General features: G+C 45.5%; 1 protein-coding gene across 1 annotated transcript in view; it reads right to left on the bottom strand.

Moving 5' to 3' along the window:
• DHRSX (dehydrogenase/reductase X-linked) overlaps nt 1–21,258 on the bottom strand; it is a 314,506-nt gene that overhangs the window by 182,589 nt on the left and 110,659 nt on the right. The window contains exon 2 of the mRNA XM_073013905.1: nt 12,666–12,773. Within this exon, the coding sequence (XP_072870006.1) occupies nt 12,666–12,773 (108 nt within the window). The remainder of the gene's footprint in view (nt 1–12,665; nt 12,774–21,258) is intronic.

Here is a 21,258-nt window from a genome sequence, read left to right as displayed (position 1 = left end):
AGGCTGAGGCAGGAGAATTGCCTGAACCTGGGAGGCGGATGTTGTGGTGAGCCGAGGTCACGAAATGGCACTCCAGCCTGGGCAACAAGAGCAAAACTGCATCTCAAATAAATAAATAAATAAATAAACCTACCATATGACCTAGCAATCTCACTCCTCCGTGTAGATCCAAAGGAAATGAAATGAGCACCTTATGGTGATATCTACAGTCCCATGTTCCCTGCAGCCTGATTCACAAGAGCCAAGCTATGAAACCAACCTAAGTGTCCACCTAAGGATGGGTGGACAAAGAAAATGTGGGATATCTACACCAGGGAATACCATTCAGCCTTTGAAAAGAAGGGGAATCTGTCCTGTGATACAATATGGATCAACCAGGAGTACATCACATTAAGTAAAATAAGCTGCAGAAAGCCAAATCCCACATGATCTGACCCATATGTAGAGGCTCCAGAAGTCGAACTCACAAGAAAAAGTATTATGGTGATTATTGGCTGGGCACAGTGGCTCACGGCTGTAATCCCAGCACTTTGGGAGGCCGAGGCGGGTGGATCACGAGGTCAAGAGATCGAGACCATCCTGGCCAACGTGGTAAAACCCCATCTCTACTAAAAGTACAAAAATTAGCCGAGTGTGCTGGTGTGGACCTGTAGTCCCAGCTACTCGGGAGGCTGAGGCAGGAGAATTGCTTGAACCCAAGAGGCAGAGGTTGCAGTGAGCCGAGATCACGCGACTACACTCCAGCCTGGTGACAGAGTGAGACTCCATCTCAAAGAAAAGAAAGAAAGAAAAGAAAAAGTATTATGGTGATTACCAGGTGCTAGGGGGGTGGGTTGGTAACATTTTGGTCAAATGACACCAAAGGTCAGTTTGACGGAAGGTATAAGTTCAAGAGATCTACTGTACTTTAGGTGACTAAATTAGTGACTTATAGTCTTGAACTTGACTATAATTAGTCACAGTGACTATAATTCATATTTGAAAATTGCAAAGAGAGTAGATTTTACGTGTTTCCAAAAACACACAAAAAGGAACACGTAAGGTAATGGATATGAGAATTAGCTTGAATTGGCCATTCCAGATGGAAACATATATCGAAACCACACTTTGTACACCATAAAAATATGTCACTTGTTTTTGTCAATTAAAATAAGTAAATAGATAATGAAATACAAGTTTAAATATTTTACATGTGTCACATGTACTATTCATGGACAACACAAAGTATATGTGGCACAAAGTCACTTTTAAAAGACAGTTGCAATTTAGATAACCTAACCCAGCTAGACTTCCTGTGACCTACAAAACTAGATTTCATGATGACCAACACAACCGCACCTTATCATACTCTAACCCAACTAAATCTCATTAGGACCAGCCAAAATACACCTCATCATACCCTAACCCAAATAGATCTGATTATACCTTAACCCAACTAGACCTCATCATGACCTAAGCCAACTAAATCTCATTATAACCTAGCCCAAATAGACCTCAACATGACCTAATACAAATATATATCTTTATGACTAACCCAAATAGACCTCATCAAAACTTAACTGAATCTCATCATGACCAACCACACTAGACCTCATAACTTAACCAAACTAGACCTCATCATGACCTAATACAACGAGATCACATCATGACCAACCCAACTAGACCTCATCATGACCTGACACAGCTAAATCTCATTATAAACCAGCCCAACAAGATCTAATCATGACTGACTGTGACTAGATTTCATCATGACCAACCCAACTACCTCCTCATGACCTAACTAACTCTCATAATGACCAACCCAACTATACCTCATCATAACTGAACCCAGCTTAACTACATCATAACCTAACCCCACAAGACTTCATTATGACCTAATACAACTACATCTCATCAAGGCCAACAAAACTAGTCCTCATCATGACCTAACAAAATCTCATCATGACCAACCCAAATAGACCTCATCACAACCTAATTCAAGTAAATCTCCTCACACCCTAACCCAAGTAGAACTCATCATGACCTAACCAAACTAGACTTCATCATAACCTAACCAAACTAGACCTCATCATGACCTAATACAACTAGATCTCATCAAGACCAACCCAACTAGACCTTGTCATGACCTAATTATATCTCATCATGACCAACGAACTAGATCTTATCATAATATAATCCAACAAGATTACATCATGACCAACCCAACTAGACCCCATCATAACCTAACCCAACTAGATCTTATCATGACCTAATACAACTAGATCCCACCATGAGCAACACAACTAGACCTCATCATAAACAAGCTACATCTCATTATGACAATGAACTAGATCTCATCATAACCTAACCCGCCTAGATCTCATCATGACCTAATACAAGTAGATCTCATCATGAACAACCTACCAGATCGCATCATAGCCTAGCCCAACTGGACTTCATTATGACCTAATACAACTAATTCTCATAATGACCAATCCCACTAGACCTCATCATGACCGAACCAAACTGGACTTCATCATAACCTAACCCAACTAGACCTCATCATGACATGAGACAACTAGATCTTACCATGACCTACCCAACTAGAACTCATCATGACCTAACTAGAGCACATCATGACCAACCAAACAGATCCCATTATAACTTAATCCAACTAGATCTCATCATAACCTAATACAACTAGATTTCATCATGACCAGTGCACTAGACCGCACCATATCCTACCACAACTGGATCTCATCATGACCTAATACAACTAGATTTCATTATGACCAACCCATCTAGACCTCATCATAACCTAACTAGATCTCAACATGACCAACCAACTAGATCTCATCATAACCTAAACCAACTACTACTCATCATGACCTAGTACAACTAGTTCTCACCATGACAAACCCAACTAGACCTCATCATAACCTAACTAGATCTCAACATGACCAACCAACTAGATCTCATCATAACCTAAACCAACTACTACTCATCATGACCTAGTACAACTAGTTCTCATCATGACAAACCCAACTAGACCTCATCATAACCTACCCCAGCTACATCACATCATGACCTAATACAACTAGATCTCATCATGACCAACCAACTAGATATCATCATAACATAATTCAATTAGATCTCCTCATGACCTAATACAATAGATTTCATAAAGACCAGCCCAACTAGACCTCATCATAACCTAACTCAATTAAATCTCCTCATACCCTAACCCAACTAGACTTCATCATGACCTAACCCAACTAAATAAACCTCATCATAATCTCACCCAACTAGACCTCATCATGACCAAATACAACTAGATCTCATCACGACCAACCCAACTAGACCTCATCATAACCTAACTAGATCTCATCATGACCAACCAACTAGATCTCATCATAACCTAACCCAACCAGATCTCATCATGACCAACCCAACTAGACCTCATCATAACCTAACCCAACTAGATCTCATCATGACCTAATACAATTAGATCTCCTCATGACCAACCCAACTGGACCTCCTCATAACCTAACTAGATCTCATCATAACCTGACCCAACTAGATCTCATCATGACCTAATACCAATTAATCTCATCCTGACCAACCCAACTAGTCCTCATTATAGCCTAACTAGATCTCATCGTGACCAACCAACTGGACCTCATCAGAACCTTACCCAACTAGATCTCATCAGGACCCAATACAACTAGATCTCATCAGGACCAACCCAACTAGACTTCATCATAACCCAACTAAACTTCATTATAACCCAGCTAGACCTCATCACTATCTACCCTTCCTGAGGACTATACAAGAGATTTCTTATAATGGAAAAAAGCAGTATAATTTCCTCTTACAAAACAAAAAGATTTTGAGCCCAAACCAGAGTCACTAATCTGTGGCTAAACCTGGCCTGCAGCTAGATATTTTGTACAAAAAAGTTTTACTGGAACACAGACTTTCCTGTTGTTTTAAATATTACCTATGGGTGGTTACTCACTACTAGGGCAGAGCTCATAGTTATGAGAGAAATATATGAACACATTTATTATCGGTCTCTTTACAGAAAAAGTTTACCAACCCCACCTACATCTTAGATGACATTCCATTAAGCATTATGAAAAAAAATGATCCTCCACCAAAACAATATTTTGAAACAATGAAACTAAGATCTTGTGGACAGATGGGAATTTGAACAACTGATATATGTGTCTCATCATATTAATGTGCTTCAGTTGGACCCAGGTTATAATCTGAATTATTTTACAAGTAGTTGATTATTCTTTAAATATTAATAAATTTTTAATTAAAAATTTGAAGTTAAATATGCTCATCTCTTATTTTGTATTTAATATAAAATTCATTGTGTTCAATGATTTTTTTCATTAATTGACTTTGAATCAAACTGTCATACAAAATGAAAAAATGCCTCTCTCAGAATAAATCCAATTATCCTCAAAGTCACACAGGGGAGATAAGACTGAATAATTGATTGGATTGACTTGAAGGGTCAAAACTGTAACTCACAGTGAAAATTAAACACTGACATCAGGAGCTCTGTGGGAAAGGAGACAGGTAGGGTGCAGATGTGGTGTTTACTTTCTGTTTATCTCCAGAAAAAAGGCACATTGGTGCTGACATACACTGCTCCTGATGCTCAGTAAACATCATCTAAATGAAGTGGTAACACTTGAGACTCCCATGCACATGCACCAGAAGCTTGCTCACATGTCTTCATTGCTTTGTTCCTACAAAGTCCTCAGTCAACTAGACCTACTGTGACCTAACCAAACCACATATCATCATGATCTAACTCAACCTGTCATCATGATCTAATCCAACAAGACTTTATTGTGTTGTATTCAACTACCTCATGATGACATAACCCAACTAGACCTTATCATGACCTAACCCAACTAGACCTCATCATGATCTATCCATTAGGCCTCATCATGACCTTCCCAACTAGATCTCATCATGCTCTAACCCAATTAGACCTCATCATGACTTACCCAACTAGACATCAATGTGACCTAACCCAACTAGAACTCATTGGTTCTTAACCCAACTAGACTTCATACCACACATCATCATGATCTGATCCAGCTAGATCTCATCGTGCTATTACTGAAGTAGACTTCATTAAGACCTAATTAAATCACACCTCATAATGATCTAACTCAACCAGTCATCCTAATCTAATCCAGTAAGATTTCATCAATGTGAAAACTAGACCTCAATGTGACCTAACCCAACTACATGTCGTCAGGACCTAACTCAACTAGACCTCATCACGACCTACCCAATTAGATCTCAGAGTGACTTAGCCCAACTAGATTTCATCATGGCCTAAATAAGTCACACATCATCATGTCTAATCCAATTATATCTCATCACGCTCTTATGGAACTAGACTTCATTAAGACCTAATCAAACCATTCCTCATAATGACCTAACTCAACCAGTCATCATGATCTAATCAAACAAGACTTCATTACATCCTATGCAACTACTTCATCATGACATAACCAAAGGAGACATTATCATGATCTAATACAACTAGACTTCATCATGACCTGCCCAACTAGATCTCGTCATGACCAAACCAAACTGTACCTCACCATGATCTAACTCAACCAGATATCATCACAACCTCATACAACTAGACTTCATCATGACCTGCCCAACTAGACCTCATCATGACCAAACCAAACTGCACCTCATCATGATGTAACTCAACCAGACAACATCACAACCTCATACAACTAGACTTCATCATGACCTGCCCAACTAGACCTCATCATGACCGAACCAAACTGCACCTCATCATGATGTAACTCAACCAGACATCATCACAACCTCATACAACTAGACTTCCTCATGACCTGCCCAACTAGATCTCATCATGACCGAACCAAACTGCACCTCATCATGATGTAACTCAATAAGACATCATCACAACCTCATACAACTAGACTTCCTCATGACCTGCCCAACTAGACCTCATCACGACCGAACCAAACTGTACCTCACCATGATCTAACTCAACCAGACATCATCACAACCTAATACAACTAGACTTCATCATGACCTGCCCAACTAGATCTCGTCATGACCAAACCAAACTGTACCTCACCATGATCTAACTCAATCAGACATCATCACAACCTCATACAACTAGACTTCCTCATGACCTGCCCAACTAGATCTCATCATGACCAAACCAAACTGCACCTCATCATGATGTAACTCAATAAGACATCATCACAACCTCATACAACTAGACTTCTTCGTGACCTGCCCAACTAGACCTCATCATGACCGAACCAAACTGCACCTTACCATGATCTAACTCAATGAGACATCATCACAACCTCATACAATAGACTTCCTCATGACCTGCCCGACTAGACCTCCTCATGACCTCAACCACCACAATGAGGCAAAAAAGCACAAAGAAATGGGGTGTTTTCTTCCCTTCCTAGTTTAATGAAGAATTAAACTAATAATTAAACATTGCCTAGCTTAATTAAGAATTAAGAAGACGAAAAGATCATTGCACTGGAGGAGACACAAGGTCAACTATAACCAGTATTGGACGTAAGTCCTCCCATCTTTGTTCAATCTTGAGGGTCTCTCTTCATCCTACTCCACCATCATTGAAGCCACTAGGCCTACATCCAGCCAACCTTCAGAGAATACCAATTGCTCTCCCTGTTCGAAAAATCAGCATCGTTTTGACCCAGTCATCTCAAATATCGGCAGAAGTCTGAGACACAGAAAGTCCTGCAAAGTTTGTCGTGTCGTTTATGACAGAGCAGATATCCACCTAGCATGGATGGTCAAAACCAAGGGTTGGAATCCATCACCATCTCACAGATTCCACGCTAAATCTCAGAACCCCTCCTGTCCTACGTCTTGTCTCTGATTTCCTCAGGTCCCAGGGAGATGTAAACAGATCACGGAGGTGCTCAAGTTCATAAGACCTTCTAGAAATATTCTCTCAGATGGGCACCCTCTCTCACGGGGTCTCTTCATCTAAACCCAATCCTTTTGCATCTAGAGGGGGTGCAATAAACTGAATGTTTGTATCCGTCCGAAGTTCCTACGTTGAAACTCTAACATCCCTGGTGACTCTGTTGGGAGGCGGAGCCTTGTGGGATGATTAGGTCATGAGAGTGGAGCACCATGAATGGAATTAGTACCCTTATAAAAGAGACCCCGTCCAGTTTCTGCCATGTGAGGACACAGGAGAAAGTGGCCATTCACAACCTAGAAGACAGACTACACCAGAATCTGACCATGCTGACCCCCTGGTCTTAGGACTTCCAGCCTTGAGAACTATAGGACAATAAGTTTCTCTGGTTTGCAAGCCACTCGGTGTGCAGTATTGTGTTACAGCAGCCCAAACACACCAAGACAGGAGAGTTATGGACATGGATGAACTTGACAATTTCAAGAAATTGTCATAAACTTTTAACTTCTCCCAGTCTATTAAGAGAATGGGGCCGGGCGCAGTGGCTCATGCCTGTAATCCCAGCACTTTGGGAGGCCGAGGCAGGCAAATTATGAGGTCAAGAAATCAAGACCATCCTGACCAATATGGTGAAACGTCCTCTCTACTAAAAATACAAAAATTAGCTTGCTGTGGTGGCACACGCCTGTAGTCCCAGTTACTTAGGAGGCTGAGGCAAGAGGATCGCTTGAACCCGGGAGGCGGAGGTTGAAGTGAGCTGAGATTGTGCCACTGAACTGCAGCCTGGGCAACAGAGCGAGACTCCATCTCAAAGAAAAAAAAAAAAGAATGGGTGAAAAAATGCTCAAGTGGGAGTTAGATACAACTTTGAGTAAAAGAACTGCTTGATGGAAAGAAAGAGACTGAAATAGACCAAAAAGTGCTCACCTGCTCCCAAAGCCCAACAAATCATTAATCCACAAGATTTCATTACCTTCTACTCAATTACCTCATTATGATATAGCCAAATGAGATGTTATCATTATCTAATAAAACTAAGCTTCATCATGTGAAACAGTACACATGTATATACTATTTTACAAACCCTGAAGCCCATGAGAGAAAGATGGTTGTATGAGGAAGGGAACTGCCTGTACAAAATTATTTTAAGTGTCCAGGCACAGTGGCTCACACCTGTAATCCCAGCACTTTGGGAGGCCCAAGCAGGCAGATTGCTTCAGCTCAGGTGTTCGAGACAAGTCCGAGCAACATGGTGAGACTCCGCCTCTACTAAAACTACAAAAAATTGGCCAGGCCTGGTGGTGCACACCTGTGGTCCCAGCTACTTGGGAGGCTGAGGTGGGAGGATCGCTTGAGCCCAGGAGGCAGAGGTTGTAGTGCGCTGAGATCATACCATTGCACTCCAGCCTGGGTGACAGAGTGAGACCCTGTCTCAAAAATGTGAAAGTTGAGAAGAGCCATGACACAGAAAAATTTTAAGTTATGCACTCACGTTTTGCAAAAGCCAAAAAGGCTGAAACTTAAGTGAAGGACAGAGCAAGGAGCCATGTGCGCTGACATGAACCACGCATCTCCAGGGAGAACAAACAGAAGGCCACATGGGCTGAACGTGGGGTTTCCCCCTTTGAGTCAAAGACTCCTGGGGATTCCTGCATGAAATTCAGGAGGTTAGCGTCAGGAAGGTTGGCATTTTCTTCTTTTGCAAATGAAGATGAGAAAACACAGAGGTGTGGGCAGCAGCCGTGCGTTTGCACCAGCAGAAACCGCCACGGAGATTTTTGGATAGAGCCAACTCAAAGCCAAGTGGATGGCCATCAAGGCTCAGAACCAGAGCAGCTATTTAAATGCATGAGGATATCACAGTTTCTATCGTATAGATTTAGTGCATACGATGATGTGGAGAGCTCAGTTTTTCCTTATACTTTTTACGTGCATGTCAACTTCATTGACTCGTAATATGATGACTTTTAGCCTGTACAATGAGGCATCAACAGACATCCAGAGGTTCAAGGCCCGGAAAGGCTCCGTGCTGAGCCCTGGTCACCAGATCAGACTCATGCTCTTACACTTGAGCCTTTTTGGCTTCTGCCCAGAAAGGTGTTCAAGGCCCAGAAAAATCTCTGTCCTGGACAGAGCTCCTCCAAGATAAGGAAGAACTGAGACGAATTCATGTGGAAATCTCCAGCCCTAAGCATTGTTTATGATCCACGACCATCTTTCCATAAATGACAACAAGGGAAAGAAGGAGAAAGAATGGCAGAAAAGAAGAAGTCAGTCAATAATGGGCATTGGGTTTGGAAAGTCTTTTTTTTTTTTTTTTTTTTTTTTTTTTTTTTTTTTTTGAGACAGAGTCTCACTCTGTCACCCAGCTGCAGTGCAGTGGCATGATCTCGGCTCACTGCAACCTCCGGCTCCCTGGCTCAAGAGATGCTCCTGCCTCAACCTCCCAAGTAGCTGGGATTACAGGCATGCACCATCATGCCCAGCTACTTTTTATATTTTTAGTAGAGACAGGGTTTCACCATGTTGGCCAGCATGGTCTCGATCTCCTGACCTCGTGATCCGCCCGCCTCGGCCTCCCAAAGTGCTGGGATTACAGGTGTGAGCCATTGTGCCCGGCCTAGAAAGTCTTAAGTGAATATGATCCTGCATATCTAAAACCAGACCTACAGTATGATGTTTATAAAAGCAGACATCATAACAGTCTTTCATTAAAAGCTAAGGGTGCCCAGGCATAGTGGCTCACACTTGTAATCCCAGCACTTCGGGAGACCAAGGTAGGAGGATCACCTCAACCCAGGAGTTCCCAGACCAGCCTGGGCAACATGGCAAGAGCCTGTACCTCCAGAACAATTTGTTTATTTTTTAGAGACCGAGTCTCACTCTGTCACCCAGGCTGGAGTACAGTGGTGCCATCTCGGCGCCCAGCCACCAAAATAATTTTTTTAAAATAAGCCGGGGCCAGACACAGTGGCTCATGCCTGTCATCCCAGCACTTTGGGAGGCTGAGGCGGGCAGATCACCTGAGGTCAGGAGTGTGAGACCAGCCTGGCCAACAAAGCGAAACCCCATCTCTACTAAAAATACAAAAATTAGCAGGGCATGGTGGTGGGCACCTGTAATCCCAGCTACTCGGGAGGCTGGGGCATGAGAGTCGCTGGAACCCGGGAAGCAGAGGATGCTGTGAGCCGAGATCGTGTCGCTGCATTTCACCCTGGGTGACAGAGCAAGACTCTGTCTCAAAAATAAATAAATAAATAGAGTTTGGCATGGGGGTGCATGCCTGTAGTACCAGCGACTCGTGAGGCTGAGTCAGGAGGATTGCCTGAGGCCAGGAGTTTGAGGCTGCAGTGAGCCATGATTACGTCACTGCACTGCAGCCTGGGCTGACAGAACAGGATCCTGTGTGAAAATAATTAATTAAAATTCAGGTGGTGTCAACAGTGAGCACCATACGCATTAAGGTTTTTATTTTTCCAAGCTCATCTCCACACATCATTTAAGCTAGCTGATTTAAACTTCTCCAGGTATGCAATTGACGCTCCCTCCCCCTTCCCCATCCCCTACCCGTCCCCTCTCCTTCTCCCTCCCCCAACACCTATTCTTCCCACACCCCCTCTCCTTCTCCCTCCCCCACCTCCTTTTCTTCTCCCACCCCCTCTCCTCCCCCCCACCCCCTCTCCTTCCCCCCCCTGCTCCCTCTTCTTCCCCTACCCCCTCCCCATCCCCTCTCCTTCCCCCCTCCCCCACCCCCTTTTCTTCCCCCACCCCCTCTCCTTCCCCCCCAACCCTCTCCTCCCCCCCACCCCCTCTCCTTCCCCCTCCCCTGCTCCCTCTTCTTCCCCTACCTCCTCCCCATCCCCTCTCCTTCTCCCTCCCCCACCACCTATCCTTCCCACACTCCCTCTCCTTCCCCCTCCCCTACCCCCTTTTCTTCCCCCACCCCCTCTCCTTCCCCCCACCCCCTCTCCTTCCCCCCCACCGCCTCTCCTCCCTCCCCCACTCCCTCTCCTTCCCCGTCCCCCGCTCCCTCTTCTTCCCCCACCCCCTCCCCATCCCCTCTCCTTCTCCCTCCCCCACCACCTATTCTTCCCACACCCCCCTCCTTCCCCCTCCCCCGCCCCCTTTTCTTCCCCCACCCCCTCTCCTTCCCCCCAACCCCCTCTCCTCTCTCCCCCACTCCCTCTCCTTCCCCCTCCCCCATCCCCTCTCCTCTCCCCTCCCTCTCCTTCACCCAACCCCTCTTCTTCCCCCTCCCCCTCTCCCTCTCCTTCACTGACAATAGTGGAATGGGTTGATTCCAACTGTCCTCATGTCCCCAGTTGAAGGGAGACCTGAAGAGGTCCCACCTAAAGAGGAGTCAGAGCTCACGATAAGCTTTTAGAGAGATTTTCAAAAAGAAGAGCAGAAATCAAACATCGAGTGTCTACAGGGCATGGATGCAGAAAAAACAAGTATCCCACAAAACTGTTCAGATTCTGTCAGGAGGTTGTGTTTGAACAAAATTCATAAACTGAAGTCCTAAACCCCAGGACCTCAGAATGTGACTGTGTTTGGAAATAAGGTCTTTAAAGTGGTGATTAAGGTAAAATGAGGTCACTAAAGTGGGCCCTGATCTAATCGAACTGGTGTCCTTGTAAGAAGAGCATATAAGGACACAGACACACACAGAGGGACGAGCCTGTGAGGACACAGAGAGAAGACGGCGCCTACAAGCCAAGGAGAGAGGCCTCAGGAGGAACCAGCCCTGCCCACCCCTGGATCTCAGACTTCCAGCCTCCAGGACTGTGGGAGAATCAATGTCTGTTGTGCATAAGCCGCCCAGTCTATGGTCATAGTGTGATAGCAGCCTGAAATACACGAAGACATCTCAGGAGAAGACGAGATGAAAACACACAGAGAAACGACCCTGTGAGGACGGACGCAGGGAGAACACGGTGTCTCCAAGCCCAGGAGAGAGGCCACAGGAGGAACCAGCCCTGCCCTCATTGTGATATGAAACGTGCAGCCTCCAGAATTGTGGAAACTAAATTTTGGCTTTTTATTAACCTCCAGTCTCCTTCAGATACTTTGTTATAGCAGCCCTAGTAAAGTAATAAAGATATATGGTTATTTTCTTCCAGGAAACCATGTGAAAAAAAACACAGGATCAATATGGAAGCAGCACATGTATCTATTTCCAAAACAGTACAACAATTTCCTGTGTTTTCCAGGTTTTGAATATCACCTTTATGAGTTTTGTGGATCTGACTGAATTTTCTATATGCAAATCAACATTTGCATACATGTCTAAATGAACAACTAAGTAGCTCACATTAGGTATAAAACACAACTAACTGCCAGGCATGGTGGCTCACACCGGTAATCCTAGCACTCTGGGAGGCCAAGGCAGGTGGATGGCTTGAGCTGAGGGGTTCAAGACCAGCCTGGCCAGTGTATTGAAACACCATCTCTACTAAAAATACAACAATGAGCTGGGCGTGGTGGTGCCCGTCTGTAAACCCAGGTATTCGGGAGGCTGAGGTGGGAGAATCGCTTGAACCCAGGAGGTGGAGGTTGCAGTGAGCCGAGATCGCACCGCTGCAGTCCAGCGTGGGCTGACAGACTGAGACCCTGCCTCAAAAACAAAAACAACAACAACAACAACAAAACTCAAAAAACAAAAAACACAAGTAACTGTAAAAGTCATCACCGATGATAACATGCATGCCGAGTCTCGCCAGATGCTTCGCCGTCGAATAGCCGATGCCATCTGTCCCTCCCGTCACGATAGCGACACGGTCAGGTTGTCGGGGGAAACCTGAAAAAGAAGAGGAGAAAATCATCAAACTAAGATTTCAAAGCAGAGCACATATTTGTAAGAATTAAGCCTCCAGAGACGCAGGATGCCAAAGGGAGTGACGGTTCCATTCTTTCTGCTTCTGTTCCTCTTGAATTCCCACAGGCTCAGGAGGCATGAATGTATTAAAGTGGATTAGCCTCGCGTAATGACAGTGCAATAAAAAACCACCTGATAAATCCCCTGTCATCCCCTACGAGTCCCTGGCAGGCGCTGGAATATGCTGTCCATGTGACTGGCAGAAAGGTCTGCAGCATGGATACCGTTTCAGAGGCGAGCGAGAATCCTGAACTAACCTCTGCTCTGGGGGCAGCACCGGGCAGGACACCTTTGTTCGTTTGCGTTGTAAAATGTAGACTTTATCAGGATGTAGGTATGGTGGGGCCAACAGATCAGGAGGCTGCTCTTGAGCAAGTGGTTTGTTACTCACAGGTTCCAAGAGGAGGGGCGTGTCACGCCACTCAGGACCACACAGGGGCACACCCAGTTTGGTCAGGTGGGAAGACAAAGGGGACAAGAGCTCTCCTTGTGGTTTCCAAGGGAAGGAACAGGTGAGGAGGCTTAGCGCGGGCTGGTGTCAATGATTTCAGCAGGCTCTGCGGCACAGGGGCTGTCCCTGACTCTGGTACCTGGTTTTGGGGTGGTTACGGCAGGTGGAGAGTGACGTGGAATAGGCAAGCCCAATAAAGGAGATGGTTGGGGGCGGATTCTGGATTGGTGGCTTTGCATACGAAAGACAGGCTCATAGATGGGTTGTTCACCACCTCCGGGATTCGCTAGCCGTGGGAGGGGCAGGGTCTCTAGGGCTGACAAGGTCATGGAAGTCACGCATCAGAACCCAGAAAATAAAAGACATGGTTAATACGGTTTGCTTCACAGCTGCTGAGAGCACAGGTGCAGAGAGCATCTCACTTGAATTTCTGGTTAAGACAAGTGATCCACATTTGGGCAGAGATTTGTATTTCTTTTTCTTCCTTCCATTTGTCCTCCCTGCCTTGTCTCCATCTTTCCTTCCTTCCTTCGCTCTTTCCTTCCTTCCTTCCTCCTTCCTTCTTTTTCCTTTCTTCCTTCATTCCTTCCCTGCCTCACTCCTTCCTTCCCTCCCTCTCTCCTTCTTTCCTTCCTTCCCTCCCTCTTTCCTGTCTTCATTCCTTCCTTCCCTCCCTTTTTCCTTCCTTCCTTTCTCGTTCCTTCCCTCCCTGTTTCCTTTCTTCATTCCTTCCTTCCCTCCCTTTTTCCTTCCTTCTATTCTCCTTCCTTCTTTCCTTCCTTCCCTCCCTCTTTCCTGTCTTCACTCCTTCCTTCCCTCCCTTTTTCCTTCCTTCCTCCTTCCTTCCTTCTTTCCTTCCTTTCTTCCCTCCCTCTTTACTTCTTTCCTTTCCTCTTTCCCTCCTTTCTTCTTTTTTTCATACATTTATTTTTTATTATACTTTAAATTCTAGGGTACATGTGCACAACGTGCAGGTTTGTACATGTATACATGTGCCATGTTGGTGCACTGCACCCACTAACTGGTCATTTACGTTAGGTATATCTCCTAATGCTATCCCTCCTTGTCTTACTCCTTCCTTCTTCTTTTCCTCTTTCCTTCCCTCCCTCTTTCCTTCCTTTATCCTTCCATCCTTTCCTCTTCACTTCTCTCACTTTTTCCTTCCTACCTTCCCTTCCCTTCCTCTTTACTTCCTTCTCTCACTCTTTCCTTCCTTCTTTCCCTCTTTCCTTCCCTCCCTCTTTCCTTCCTTTCTTCGTCCTTCCTTCTGTCCCTATTCCAACCCTTCCCTTCTTATTTTATAAAATATGTGTAGAGCCCACACTCGGTGCCCAGCATACAGGGAAACGAACTAGACCAACATAAACATGTTCTCTGCCTCCAGGAGATTTCGTTCCCCTGGGTAAGATACCATCCACTCTAAATACACAGATGTGTCTGGCAATAATCCAGAACTTTCCAGATCTCACATCTTCCAGTTATGAATGAACTTCGAAGGAAAGCCCGAGCAAAGGAAGAAGAGGAGAGGTAGATGCGGTGATTCTGGATGGAGGATCAGAGGAAAACCCTCCGAGGAGGGTATCCTGAGCTGATGCTGTGACGGTGAGAGCAAAAGCCTAGCACGCCTGGGATATTATAGGAAGAGGAAGGCGGCTGGTGGGCTGGAGCCAAGCACGTGGAAAGAGGGAAGAGAGGAGGGAAGAAGGTGCAGGGGCACCCCGCAGAGTTCATGAGCTTCTTTCTCTCTGGCAGACCAGGCGTCATCACAGGGCTCTGAGCTGAATCTGTGATATGTTTCACAGGAAGGAATGAAGGGACAGACTCGTGGAGAATCCCCTCGAGCTGGAGGAAGACAGGGCTATCAAGGGTCCCCTGCAGCAGTCCCAGGGATTGACGGGGGAGCTCGGGCACAGTTCAGCACAGGTGGTATGGGAGGTGGTGGATTCAGAACGTGTCTCACAGGTGCAGGCAACAGGGGTGCTGGTGGGAGTCAGACATGTCATGTGCAAAGTCAAAAACCAATCACAAGGCAAGGACAGAGACGGGGACACGATGAGGCAAGAATGAGTCCTTGTACGGGGGGGCTGAGAAAATGCCAGAAGGGAACTTCCATGAATTTCCTGGAGAAGGAAAGACTGAGGGAAAAGTGGATTTTGTAGGCAGGAAGTCAGGCAAGTCGCTTTCTGTGAATTATTACAGACACATATGACCTTCTTCAAATTTTGTGCAGGAGATTATTTTCTTCAACATATTTGGAAGGTTCTTTATTAAAACATAAAGCCTGAGTGTCCACCGACAGATATTCTGATTTTTTAAAATACGGCACATATATAACATGGAATAGTACACAGCCATGACAAGGAATGAAGTTGTGTCTTGTGCAGCAACACAAAGGGAACTGGAGGCCATTATCCTAAGTGAAACAACTCAGAAACAGAAAGTCAAATACCACACGTTATCCCTTATAAGTGGGAGTTAAATAATGTGTACACATCAACATAGAGCACACAATAATAGACATTGGGGACTCAGAGGTGTCACAGGGTGGGATGGGACGAGGGACGAGAAATTACCTATTGGCTATCATGCACATTATTTAACTGATGGCCTCACTAAAAGCCCAAACATTAGCACTATGCAATATATTCGTGTAACACAAGTGTACTCATACCCACGAATCTATAAAAATACAAAGGTAATTTAAATAGCAATAAGGATTATAAATCATTCTGCTATAAAGACACGTGCACACGTATGTTTATTGCGGCACTGTTCACAATAGCAAAGACGTGGAACCAACCCAAATGTCCATCAATGATAGACTAGAGTAAGAAAATGTGACACACAGACACCATGGAATACTAAGCAGCCATAAAAAAGGATGAGTTCATGTCCTTTGCAGGGACATGGATGAAGCTGGAAACCATCCTTCTCTGCAAACTCACACAAGAACAGAAAACCAAACACCGCATGTTCTCACTCATCAGTGGGAGTTGAACAATGAGAACACACGGACACAGGGAGGGGAACATCACACACCGGGGCCTGTCAGGAGGCGGGGGCTAGGGGAGGGACAGCATTAGGAGAAATAGCTTATATTGATGACGGGTTGATGGGTGCAGCAAATCACCATGGCGCATGTCTACCTATGGAACAAACCCGCACATTCTGCACGTGTACTGCAGAACTTAAAGTGTAATAAAATAAAATAAAATAGAATGAAATAAAATAAAACGAAAAGGCCTATGCTGCTTTTACATTTTGCCTTTCCCAAGTGTAAAATTTTGTGTCTCTTCTCCCCCCAAATTAATTCCTATGTTGAAAACATTCCATCGCCAGGGTGACGGTATGAGCAGGTGCGGCCTGTGGGGGGGGCTGTTCAACGTATAATTTGTTACTTGTCAGCCCGTACATTTCGTTGACAGTATTGTGTGAACAATCCTCTCGGTGTGTAAGACTTTTACTATTTGGCTTGATACACACGTGAATCGATGAAAAGTTACGTCCACCGAGAACACTGCAGCATAAGTTTTCCACACGCTTAGGTTTTCTGGTGTATTCCTCGCAACCCGAAGGTAGAAGTTGTACAATGACATTCCCATGTTCCCGACCGAAGCTGAGGGACTTGGAACTACTACATGTAGTCTCAGTAGATGTACTGATGTTCTTAATTTACTAAGTTTATTTTAAAAATCGGAATATATTATTAAATCCTAATTACGAACACGCACGCTATGCACATATGCTGTGTGTGTATAAGTCTGTGTCTGTGTGAGGGTGTGTCTGTGTGTGTATATGCCATGTGTGTATAAGTATGTGTCTGTGTGAGGGTGTGTCTGTGTGTGTACATGCCGCGTGTGTATAAGTCTGTGTCTGTGTGTGAGGGTGTGTCTGTGTGTGTACATGCCGTGTGTGTATAAGTATGTGTCTGTGTGAGGGTGTGTCTGTGTGTGTACATGCCGCGTGTGTATAAGTCTGTGTCTGTGTGAGGGTGTGTCTGTGTGTGTACATGCCGCGTGCGTATAAGTCTGTGTCTGTGTGAGGGTGTGTCTGTGTGTGAGGGTGTGTCTGTGTGTGTACATGCTGTGTGTGTATAAGTCTGTGTCTGTGTGAGGGTGTGTCTGTGTGTGTACACTCATATTTCTCAGCCCCAAAATGCCAACTTCCTAGTCGATAAAGAAAACACTAAAATCTTCCAGCTAAAGTTAGAAAAGCAGCAAGTATCCATCCTGTTCTCTGTGATGCTTTTTTTTTTTTTTTGAGCTGGGGTCTCATTACATTGCCCAGGCTGCAGTGCAGTGGTACAATCATAGCTTGCTGCAGCCTCGACCTCCTGGGCTCAAACGATCCTCCTGCCTCAGGCTCCCAAGTAGGTGGGACTACAGGTGAGAGCCACCACAGCCGGTTATTTTTTTTACTATTGTTTTGTAAAGATGGGGTCTTGCTGTGTTGCCCAGACTGGTCTTGATCTCCTGGGCTCAAGTCATCCTTCCACCCCAGCCTCCCAAAGAGCTGCGATTCCAGGAGTGCACCCTGTCATTTAACATGTTACTGGAGATATCATCCAGCGTGGTCAGATAAATAACTACAACAGATACAAGAACTGCAGAGGGAGAGTCAAAATAGACTTTGCCGATCACATGATGGTATGCCAGGAAAAAGCTAACAAAATCAACATGAAACAAATTCAGAAACAACTGGCAGCTTAAAAAGGCATGGGAAGAGACCGTCCTGCTGATACTACAGAAACAGCAGCAACACTGAAACGAGACTTGGTCATCGAGAGTGTGGAAAACCTCTCTCAGGAAACCTTTAGGCCCCTCTGTAAACACGTAAGAGTAGAGTCGAGGCCATGGCAAGATGCCCTCGGGTCTCGGAGAGAATGTCATGCCACCATGGTTTTGGAGGTGCCCGTGGGGTCTTCCCTGAAAACACACAGTGAGCCGATTGTGCCACGGCACTGCAGCCTGGGCAACGCAGTGAGACCCCAGCTCAAAAATAAATAAATAAAAGCATCGCAGATTGCAGAATGGATCCTTGCTGCATTTCTAACTTCAGCGAGAAGAGTTTAGTGTTTTCCTTATGGACCAGGAAGCTGGCATTGGAGCTGAGAAATCTGTATGTACCCACACAGACACCCCCGCACACAGACAGCAGGTTGCAACAGTCACCAGACACCACCCAGCCGGTGCCTCTGCAGATGGACAACATGTTTCGCAAGATCGGGCTTCCTCAGGCTTTTGGGTTTTCACAGCCAGTGACTCAGCGTGCTCAGAAAACCAGCTGGACGCTCCTTCTACCCAGTGCCTCTCCCTCTCTTTTTTCACAGGTGTGGGGCACTGACACCGTCGTCTGAAAAGCTTCCTCCACTTTCTTCTGCCAGCACCTGTTTGACCCTTCACACCGAGTCTCCCTAGTAAATCTCTGGCCCACGACATTCCTTCTTGGTGTGTGCTTCTCAAAAGACCCAAACGGGCCAGGCGCAGTGGCTCCTGCCTGTGACCCCAGCACTTTGGAAAACCAAAGGCAGGCAGATCGTTTGAGCCCAGGAGTTCAAGACCAGTCTGGGCAACATGGTGAAGCCCCATTTCCATAAAACAGAAAAAGGAACCAAAAAATGAGCCGGGCAAGGTGGCACACGGCTGTCATCCCAGCTACCCGGGACGCTGAGTTCAGAGGATCACGCAAGCCTGGGAGGTTGAGGCTGTGGGGAGCTGTGATCATGCCATGGCACTCCAGCCTGGGTGACCGAGTGAGACTGTCTCAAAACAAAACAAAACAAAAAAGACGGCCGGGTGCGGTGGCTCACAATCCCAGCACTTTGGGAGGCCGAGGCGGGAGGATCACAAGGTCAGGAGATCGAGACCATCCTGGCTAACACAGGGAAACCCCATCTCTACTAAAAACACAAAAAATTAGCCAGGCGTGGTGGCGGGCACCTGTAGTCCCAGCTACTCAGGAGGCTGAGGCAGGAGAATGGCGTGAACCCGGGAGGCGGGGATGGCAGTGAGCTGAGATTGTGCCACTGCACTCCCGCCTGGTTGACAGAGCAAGACTCCGTCTCAAAAAAAAAAAAAAAAAAAAAAAAACACAAAAAATTAGCCTGGCGTGGTGGCAGGCACCTGTAGTCCCAGCTACTCAGGAGGCTGAGGCAGGAGAATGGTGTGAACCAGGGAGGCGGGGATGGCAGTGAGCTGAGATTGTGCCACTGCGCTCCCGCCTGGGTGACAGAGCAAGACTCCGTCTCAAAAAAAAAAAAAAAAACCAAACTTTGTCCAATCCAGAGTTCACAGACACCTAAGTTTGATTCCATGTCTTTGCTATTACGCACAGTGCTGCAATGAACACACAGTCTATGCGTCTTTGTGGCAGAATGACTGACTTTCCCTTGGGTACATACCCAGTAATGGGATTTTTTGCTGGCTCAAACGGTAATTCAATTCTTACTAAAGTGTGGTGCATCTATACGATGGAATACTACGCACCCATTAAAAAGCATAAAATGATGTCCTTTGCAGCAATAGAGATGCAGGTGGAGGCCATTCCGTGAATTAACACAGAACCAGGAAACTAAATACCACACGTTCTCACTTCTTACTGGGAAGTAAACACCAAGTACACATGGCCATAAAGATGGGAACCAGAAACCCTGAGGATTTCAATGGGGCAAGGAAGGGATGGGGCAAGGGTTGAAAAACTATTGAGTGCTATGCTCACTACCTGGGTGACGGGATCCTTGTTGTCCAAACCTCAGCTTCATGCAATATACTCAGGGAACACACCTGCACATCTACCCCCTGAATCTAAAATAGAAGTTGAGGCCGGGCGCAGCGGCTCACACCTGTCATCCCAGCACTTTGGGAGGCCAAGGCGGGTGGATCATGAGGTCAGGAATTCCAGACCAGCCTGGCCAACATGGTGAAACCCCATCTCTACTAAAAATATAAAAATAAAAAAATTAGCTGGGTGTCATGGTGTGTATCTGTAATCCCAGCTACTCGGGAGACTGAGGCAGGAGAATCGCTTGAACCCGGGAGGCGGAGGTTGCAGTGAGCCGAGATCACGCCATTGCACTCCAGCCTGGGTGACAGCGTGAGATTCCATCTCAAAACAAAAAAAATTTTTTTTTAATTTAAAAAATAAAATAGAAGTTGGAGGGGGAAAAAAAAGATCTAAACTGATACAACCCTAAAGGTGTCAGAATGACCCAAGTCGATATGCAAATTTGATGTGATCCAATGAAAATAGTTCACAGAATTTCTTTCAGGCAAACCGGACGAGTCGATTCTGAAATTGCTGTGGGGAAAAGAATTGCAAACGAGGCGGCAAAGAGGAAAATTCTGATATGTATAAAGACTGAGAACACAGCGACCCTGTAGGAGATGAACATTTGAGAAGCCTCTATAATTAAACGGGAGGTACCGCAGCCATTAATGGAGCAAGGAACAGGGTACAATTTCCAGAAATAAGCCAACTGCACGTGGAAATTTAGTATACGACAAAAGGGGCAAAAGATGAGTGTTTTCATAAACGGTGTTGGGGCACGCGAAGCCACACTAGGAAAGAGATAAAATTAGAGCCAGACCTCACAGTGTGCATCAGAGTGAACTCCAAGACAAAAACAAAGTTAAACCATGAGAAGATTCCAGGAAAGCAGGAATCATTACTTTAACCTCCGCAGAAAGAAAAGGCTTCCTAAGCAAAAATTCAGAAAGGTGGTTAGATAAATTTCACTATTCAAAAAACTACGTGATTAAAACACAGGCCAGGGGCAGTGGCTCACGCCTGTCATCCCAGCACTTTGGGAGGCTGAGGTGGGGGTATCGCTTGAGGCCTGAAGCTCAGGACCAGCTTGGGAAACAGAGAGAGGCCTCATCTCTACAAAAAATTTAAAAAATTAACCAGGCGTGGCGGTGCGTGCCTGTAGCCCCGGCAAGTTAGGAGGCTGGGATGGGA

Source organism: Chlorocebus sabaeus, chromosome X (genome assembly GCF_047675955.1).
Source record: "Chlorocebus sabaeus isolate Y175 chromosome X, mChlSab1.0.hap1, whole genome shotgun sequence".
NCBI lineage: Eukaryota > Metazoa > Chordata > Mammalia > Primates > Cercopithecidae > Chlorocebus > Chlorocebus sabaeus.
The sequence above is the reverse complement of the archived record's forward strand: the minus strand, read 5'-3'. Positions and strand labels throughout refer to the sequence as shown.